General features: G+C 39.5%; 1 protein-coding gene across 1 annotated transcript in view; it reads left to right on the top strand.

Moving 5' to 3' along the window:
- LOC104074429 (putative deoxyribose-phosphate aldolase) overlaps positions 1–8,814 on the top strand; it is a gene marked incomplete at its 3' end in the record, with an annotated part of 15,219 nt that extends 6,405 nt beyond the window's left edge. The window contains 2 exon segments of the mRNA XM_009574536.1: positions 582–716; positions 8,686–8,814. Of these exon segments, the coding sequence (XP_009572831.1) occupies positions 582–716; positions 8,686–8,814 (264 nt within the window).
- Positions 8,815–9,148: the final 334 nt, after the last annotated feature.

Raw genomic sequence — 9,148 nt, 5'->3', positions numbered from 1 at the left:
GTAGGGAAAAATACATGCTAAATGCATTTATATGTCAAAGAGGCAATTAGAGCAAATATTTCTTCCATTTCCAAAGTTACCTTTGGGTTTTGTACTTAAACATCATGAAGGTAATCTTAAGTAGACCTCATTGAAAACAATTTTTGCTGTATTGTGATTTAGCTGTTAAACATATTACTGGGATTTAGCTTGAAATACTACTTAAAAGAATTGGGGAGAATGAAAAATGTATGTATTGCTTCATATATGAGTTCACGCCTTGTTTGCTCGATTCTGCTGGAAGCGATAGATATTGTGCTTTCTTATGTAGGCTGCTTTGGAAAAATTTAAGGCATGTGAAAGAGACCTTTTTGCAAGATGTACTTAGTATCTTGCTGGACGTTGGTTCTTGTGGGAAAAGCAAATGCTTCTTGTGGATGAAGAGAGGGTAGGATGAGATGCCTTTAGATTTTTTTAAATTGTGGTAGGGATAAAAAAAGGAATAACTTTCAAAACTCTTTGGTGTATTAGAGGTATTTGCAATTTTATGGTCAATTTATAAAACATTTTCTTCCCTCTCCCTGCATCCTCCTTCTTGCCAGTGGCTGCTGGGTTTCCATCTGGACAAACTCCTCTAGAAACCAAACTGGCCGAAATAAAGCTAGCTGTGGAATATGGTGCCAGAGAGATTGACATTGTCATTAGCAGGAGTCTGGTGCTGACTGGCCAGTGGGAAGGTAAGTACCCACCCTTTGGCAAGGAACCTAAGCCTGTGTATATGCACAACCTGTGTATAGTGCAAACTCTGTCTGTCTTTCTCCAGTCTCCACATCAGTCCTTGGAGAATTTGGTCCTTTCCCTAAGAGTGACAGATAATCTGGGGCACGGAACTATTTAACTAATTTCTGACTAGTGATCGGATTTTTTTTTAAAAGAATGCTGTTACAAGTTCTGTCAGGTTGGGTATTCATAATGACTTTGTGTTTTGAAAATTCAGGTCTATTCCTTCTGTGCCTTTAGAGGATTTTGTGTACAGGATTAAAAAAAAAATAGCAAGTGGAATGGAAGTGAATGCCTATAGTCCAATTATTTGAACAGTTTTGTTAAAAACCCCAAGGGGCTGCTAATGTAGATGATACCTTGTTAAATATACATGTTTCAATTCTTGACAAAAATACGTATTTTAGTTGTTTTCTTTTCCCTGAAAGTTGAGGGTACAAATTGACCGTTCATATTATTATTGATGTTCTTGTGCCTGTAGTCTACTACTAATTAGTAAGAACAATAATACTGAAGATGGTTTTTGCTCTAATTGCTTTCTTAATGTACTGTGAATGGTTTGCCTTAAGTGCTGACAATGCTCCTATAACTAATCTCCATGTGAACGTAAACACATCATTGTCTTGGAATGAATTTTCCATTTAGTTGTATAATGCATTGCTGTAATAGCCTGTTTGCTTGGAAGACTTTATAAGGGACCCCTGGTACCTGAGTTTGGTTAAGGAAATACAGTCATCATGGTAACAGATCATGTTTTCTCATTTTGATCTTCCTTCAATTAGCAGTTAGAATTAAACCAAAAATGAAGTTTATGCATCTGTGTCTTCATGACTGAGATCCTGGTTTCCACTTGCTCTAACATCTTGTCCTCTTTTGTAGTATTTACCATCTCCTTTCTTTTGCTCTTAAATATATGCAGCTTTACAAATGTTTGACTTCTTGAGGATGGGCATTGTTGCAGACATTTGTTTCTTTCAGAGTGGCTATTTTAAGTTTAGGTATGTCCCCAGAAATTGCTACAATATGGAGACCGGGTGATTGAGCCGTTTCAACTAAGACAGAATGATGGTCAAATCCTTTACCAGCTGGCAGCAAGACTACATGCACACCTTCCTGTGCTGTATCTTTCTTAGGGTCTACACTATGGTCTACAAAGCAGGTACTCCCTCCAGGAGCTGCGCTCCACTGGGAGCACGTAAAGGTCTTGGATACAAAACGAGCTGAGTCAGTGATCTGCCACCAAGACTAAAAAAGACCACTAAACTGGACTTGAGCAGCAACTTGCAACTGTGTCTGGAAAAGTCTGTCTTGTAGCAAATAATTGTGTTTACCACGCTTCAGACTTCATGGTACAAACCGCTGTCAAGTGCAAGTTGTGTAGAGCAGAGATCAGAAAGTTAGTGCATGCAGGCCATTGCAAATGCAGGCTTGAAGTTACATTGCCCAGGATTACGCAAAGGAGAACTCGGAGGAGAAATACAGGGTTAGATTCAGAGAGAAAGTTTGTATCGGTGATTGAAATGAACCAGAAATATATTGCTAGGTTTTTCTATATGGGAAACAAATTGTTTTCTGTGGTCATAAATTACAGGGGAGGAGTACACAGACATAGCAATGATGGATGTAGTATAAAGCTGTCAGTTTACTAAATAAATAAATTAAGGATGACTTTTGATTTGGTGTGCATATTCTTTTATCCACAGTGAAGTTGTGACAAGGTTTAAAGCCATCCTTTTTTTGGCAATGGTTAGTTTACATTTCTTTTACTGAGGGCAGAATTGAAATTATTTCCAAATGTTTTCTGAAAGTTTGTTTACGAACGTGAACCTGTGTATGGCACATATTTACATGGTCTTGAAAAAAGCTACCTCAGGAACAGAATTTACTTACCATCCAGATGATGATGCTACAGGGTGAAAAATTTTAATATTTAACTTGCCCGTCCAAAAAAATTACTTCAGTAGGTCATCTGAATATTTTGGTGAAAATCTAGTGTTCTGACTTCATGTTTAGCTTTCAATAGATGTACGTTTCTTATGTGAACATGCAGCTTTCCAGCCCTATCTAACGATTAGATATGATACACCACAATGTATAAAGTACATTTAAGGAAGCTAGAAGGGATGAAGAAGTCTTTCTTGGGCTGGATTCCTACATAAAATTGAAAAAGTCTAGTGCCTGTGTTCAAGGTACTTCATCAACTAGAGCTGCCTTGCAGTTATGACAGAACCTCTGCTTATGCTTATAACACTAGTATATTTTTATCGGTTTTTTCTCATGCTGCCTGTCTTCACAACTTCAGGAGTTATTGACAAAAATACATATATGGTAGAATGCTTTATCTTACCGTTCATATATTTTTAGCTTTTCCTCTAGCCTGTGCAATAATTGGGGTCACCATGATAGAACAGTGTTGCTTTCTGATTTGTTTCAAAGGCTTGTTTGGTTATTAAATATTTCAGTGTATGTCCACTTACGTCAAGTTATTTTAAAGCAGTTCTTAAATATTGTTGGAACTCTTTATGACGTTCAGAATATATTTTCTAGATCTTTACAAAGTAATTGTTAAGAGCTTTTTGATAGTGCTGAACATGAAAGCAACTTTATTGGACAGTTAATTTAGCTTGGAAAATAACATTGAATGAGATTTAAGTTTATGAACTTGTATACCTTTTACAACCTATTAGCTTTTAAAGCAGTATTATTTTACAATAGTTTACTCAACCATTGTCTTGTATCACTTGACAAAGTGTATATTAAGCTTAAAAATCACAATTTAATGTCTTTAAGACCAGAATGTGGAGCCTGTTTGTAAAAAGTGATGAAGTTGACCAACAAAGTGTTGAAAGGAACTGGACTTTTAAATCTTTTTTTTCCCTGTTATCAATGAATATGTTGGACTTGCTGTACCTTCTGAAGCTGCCTGGGATACCGTAATGTTACTTCTAGTTCCACAGCTTTTAGCAAGCACCTACCACAGTGTCAGTGGCTTTGGAGGTCTTGATAACCTATCCTTTGCTCTATGTCAGCTGAAGTTTCCTACAAGAAAAAGAGAAGAAAAGAAGTATGCTCTAAGAAGTTTTAACACAGCTGCATCCATGAAATACATTAGGTATAACCTCGTTATGAAAGCTGCCTTTCAATTCTTCTTAATAATTATGCAACTTCGAGTTTAGAGGCTTTGTTCAGGCATTGGGGCCCCCTTTTGTGCTACATACCTTATAAACAGGGCAGGGAAAATACACTCCGCACTCCAAAGACTTGGAAAAGACTCCACATGTTGTTCAGAAATATTATAATTGCATTTACCGTTTTCTAGATGTGCAAGCTGACTTGGGACCTCAAAGTCTAGTTGCACAATTTCTCTCTTATATTGTCAGCAGCAGCTCAGATTCCTGAAGCCAAGCTCTGTTTTCAGTTTCATGTGAATCACTGGAGCCTGGAGTTGCACATATGTGGCTGAGAGCAGAACTGAAAGAGTCGTGTTGTGCTGATAGCCTTATGCTTGTCATTTTGTTAACAAACCTGCCATTAATGTGCAAGACAGAAGGGATTCCAGCTCATTTTCCAGTTTCCCATCGTGATTACCTTGATCTTTTGGTCTAACAGAAATTAAAACATCTTCCCTCCTCGTCTCAGTTTCTACCCTTAACATCAGTCAATGTGACTGACTAGATAAAAACAGCAAATAAGCTGAATTTAAAATAAAGAAAAAGTGGTTTTATCACCGCATTTTTGGAGAAAAGCTGTTTCATAAAAATTTAAGCTGTGTTTTTTCCCCCTTAATATTTTCATTTCCTGTGTAGGAGATATGGATTATCCCCTTTATTATGTGGTTTTTAGAACAAGTGTATTAGACCAAAGCAAAAGGCCATCTAGACAATCTAGGGCAGATTATAGCCAGCAGTAATTGTCAGGGATGTTTGCTTGAGAGATGTGTTAGGGGGAGGCATGTTTTCTGTGGTGCATTTAATAGCTGCAAAAAATCAATGTAATGTTTGTACTGAATAGTTAGACTTTTAGGAAAACTACAAAGAAGCCACCTTCCAACACTTATCTTTTATAACAGTGGAATTAAAACCACAGCTATGAAAGTATTTTTTTTGTTCCTATAAAATCTGAATTTTTTTTACTTTAGATCTGCTTTTATTGGATGCATTTATTAAAGTTCATGAAAGCAGCAAGGTATCTTAAGTAAGTGGGTGCAAAGTAGAAGAGTTCTTATGTCACATCCATTTTAACAGCTAAGTCAGTGGAGCTACTACACACTACATCAGTGAGCATCTGGCTCCAAATACATTCTATATAAGTTGGCTTGCTTTGGATTTTGGTTTCTTTCGTTTGTTTGTTTGCTTGTTTTTCCTGGCTTAAGACTTAGACTTCTTTTAGAATGGATAGTGTTGGTGCTGTGTTCAAGATGCTACACAGTGTTGGCCATTTGCTTTGAGATTGTCTTTTCCCTGTTTTTAGCAGTCAGAAGGAGAATCTCTTGCAAACTCTTCATGGTGGTCTTAGCTCACAGCAGAAAATATGCCTGCGGGGTTTTCTGTGATAGAAGTTTTTCCCAAAAGCTTTCTGCCACTGCTGCTAACCAGAGAAGCTCTAGCTGCTGTGTCAGTTACTAGTGTTCTGCATAGGTTACAGATATTCCCAGAACCACAGTGTCCAGCTCTGTTCCTGCTACTGATCGGCTTGAAGGAACTGAGTAGTTAAATGATTGTCTTTTTGGCAGCACAGGCTGTCCCAGAAGAAGCCCAGGACCCCTTGAAACACTGAGTGCATTTTCAAGTGTCATTAATTCCACCCATACTTTAGTCATTTGCCAGGAAGTTTCAGAATAATCAGGTTACTTGTGTCTTGATTTAAATCTGAGTGAGTATTGGAACCTCTCTTTTATTTTTGAAAGGAGTTTTTGCTCTTGTTCTGTATCAAAGCAGTCCCTGCTTGTACTGGGACTGGGGTGCTCTGGTTAATTTTCTCTGTCCCAGAGGTAGTTGCATTTCTATTTGTGCTTTTACTGTAGGGCTGAGAATGTCCTATGATACCAGCTATTGTTTGCAATAATTGTTCTCTGAATAAAGAGCAGTATTTATTACCTACACACCTGCCCCATTAAAGTATGCACACTTTTCCACCACCTCAGCTAACCTGATAGACACGGATGATTGAAGATCATCAGTTGTTCCTGTCTGTGGGTTGATGCGTGCTGTCAGATAGTGAGACTGTTCAAATGATCTTGGCACTAATTGCATATAAAAGTACCTTCCAACAATAGGGAAGATGCTGTAGCTGCAGTACTAACTCCAGTGAACACAGAATATAATTTCTTTTCATGGAATCCAACCTAAATGTACACTTTGTTGATTTTATTTTGATATTTTTGGCGGTGTATCTTAAAGGTAGAGGAAACTCGAGTCTTTTCTTCTTGTTACAGAAACTAGAAGAACATGAAAGCTACTTTCTCTGGCTTTCCAAAAGCTTCAGGAAAGAGTCACTCCACAAAAAGAGATTGCATTTGGATCTATCATGAGCAGTGTTATCAAATGCACAAGAAAATAGCACAGGTTCTCTGTATTTCCTTTTGAGTCTCGATTTGATGTAGGTTTCTGGAGTATCATCAATTGATCAATAAAACATGTTAGACTGCATGCTAGTACTGATTAATTCACACCTTTGGTACACAGCAAGAAACAAGGTGAAGCCTGGTGTCTATAAAGGGACTTGCTAAGTGCATTAGCCAGTTGTCTACTAATGTGTGTAGTACATCTCAGAGGACCACCCCAGAGACCCCAGCCCCGGCCGCCTGGTGTGCTGATGGCATCAATAGGATGCGGCAGCATCGCGGGCGGAGGGGAGGTCCAGCCGTACGGCAGCTGGCAAACCCTACTGTGTGTTTCCAGGTCTCGCTTGAGGACTGAGGAGAAAAGAAAGCTAGTATGCTGAAAAAAATTTAGTCTCCATAGCCACATCCTGGATTTTTTTAACAAGAAAGAGTTGTTAAAAGCTGTATTTTAGCCTTCCATAAAAAAACTTTTCAATTATGTGTTTGAAGATTGAATACAATTTGTGAAAAGGACTCTCTTGCAAAGGACCCTGTTTGCTTATTTTGTCTTTTTTTTTTTTTTTAAATTTAAATCAAATCCCAGAAATGGTGACTGTACACTGTAAGAACTGCTTGTTTCACCATTAACACTGGATGGCTCTTAATCATCCCCAAGTGGCCAGCTTCTAACAGCTATGTTTTGATAGCTATTTTAATCTCCCTGTGTTTACAATTTTGTGGGAGCACTGCTGAATTTTACCAAAAAAAGGGTGGGAGGGTTTCCTGTGCTCCCTGTGTTGCATTACCTGACCAGGTCTGCAAGTTCTAGCCTTCTTTAAAAAACGCAGTTGGTTGTGTCCAAATTTATTCCGGTCCTTACTGAGTCTGTGAAAATATAAAGCTGTTAGAAAGTTAAGCATGCCTCTGGCGATGACACTTTGTAGATCCAGAAGCAGGAGTTTGCGAGGGGGTGGTCTGCTCTGGACAACGTCCATGAGCAGCCAAATGCCGGCCTGTTCTCCCTGTCCCTGCTTCTCCCTGGCTGCAGTCGGTGGCCGGCTGGTTGAGTGGCAGTTCACTGAGAAGCGGTGAGCAGGTGGGATGTGTGCTGGTTTGTCTCAGGGACACGCTGACTGCTTGGAGATGAAAGCTAAGGAGAGCTGAAGGTCAGAAGACACACTGATAGCAAGAAGCCCTCCAAAGGCAGTGGAGCTCTCTGTGGGGAGGGAGGGCAACTCCAGGGCAGGGTTTGCTTTTTGTTTTCCAAGTGGTGTGAAGATACGGAGATAATGGTCTGCTTTATCTCCAATCTAAAAGGCTTTATAGAAGTCAGTCCTGCTGTCTGCGTCAGTGCCAGTGGCAGTGCTTGTGTGTATAACAGTGGCTCATGACAAACCTCCTTCCTGAGCTCCAGCCGGCTTCCTCAGCGAGCGTGGGCATCAGAAGCGAGGGTCCAGCTCTGCCTGTGGAGCTGTAGCTCCACAGCATGCTAGGCAGATGTTGTCCTGCTGGCCCTCCTGCCGCGGTGCTTCCTTCACCCTTGCCGGGGCCGTCTGAGGTCATGGCACAGGGTGGTCCAAGTCCTCAGTAACCTTATGGGCAACGCGACTACTTGAGGTGGTTTGTAAACACAGATCCATGTGGATTTGCTGGTCCTTGGGGTGTGATCCCAGGCCTCGGTCTCTCCTCACCAGGGACGTTAGCAGACTGCATTGATTTTTTTTCAGGAAATTCTTATTTTCAAAAAGCTTAAAGTGGGATTCAGATGCCTAAAAACAGGCATCTAGCTCCATAATCGGATTTCCCAAGTTGGTCCCATGGTAGGGAGAACGGTAGGAGACCAAAGGGAGATGTGAGGTGTCCAGGAGTGGCAGCTGGAAGCCAAGGGGGATGGCATCTCAGGTGGCACTGATGTTTGTAATTAGACAACTTGGTCATATCTTTGGTGTCTTTTAGGCTGAGCCCTTTGGCAAATGTGGCTGAAGGAGACAGAGAGGGTGGTGATGTCATGTGGACAGGAAAACATAACTGTCCCCAAGTACTGATTCAATGTACTACCATATTTATTGCTGAAAAAGCTGTTGTAAAATCAATCTTGACTAGCATAGCATTTTTTACTCCTGATGTATTTATGAGTGTTTGTCATACTGTGCACATTCTTAGTGTTGAGAGAACCGACATTAATAGCTATTAAGTTAAGTCTGAAACTGTGTGGCATTGTTAATTACCTCCAGTCATGTAATTTATTGAACTTGCAAAACTTAAGTTCTTGAGTGCTATGACTAATTATAAGATTGGAAATTAATCCAGAAGTGGAAATTACAGCCATACTTGAAAATGTCTCTCAGTCAGCTTTGATCATTTTCACATGCTTTTATCCACAGGTCTCTACGAGGAGATCCGTCAGTGCCGAGAGGCCTGTGGAGAAGCTCATATGAAAACAATCTTGGCAACAGGTGAACTGGGGTCCCTTGCTAATGTCTACAAAGCCAGTATGATAGCTATGATGGCAGGTAAATATATGTGTTTTTAAGCTAAGAATGTCTTTGCTATATTATTTATGAAGCTTAAAAAATTCTAGTCATGAAAATTTAGTTTTGCCGATAGTAGGCAAAAACTATTATGCAGCAATTACTGAAGTTGCAGGTGTAGTAATGAAGTGTCACTTGTTTTGTATAACCTACAAAAACTGCACAAATAACTGCATAAATAACACTTAAAACTGCTAAATGGCAAAACTTGTAGGTACAAATATTTGTTGTCAAATGTTTGATCCTTGGTATATTTAATAAGGATACATACATTTGAGGCAGATACGCATATTATCCAGGCAATTGTGGTGAGCTA

This window comes from Fulmarus glacialis, unplaced genomic scaffold (genome assembly GCF_000690835.1).
Source record: "Fulmarus glacialis isolate BGI_N327 unplaced genomic scaffold, ASM69083v1 scaffold44483, whole genome shotgun sequence".
Lineage (NCBI taxonomy): Eukaryota > Metazoa > Chordata > Aves > Procellariiformes > Procellariidae > Fulmarus > Fulmarus glacialis.
The sequence above is the reverse complement of the archived record's forward strand: the minus strand, read 5'-3'. Positions and strand labels throughout refer to the sequence as shown.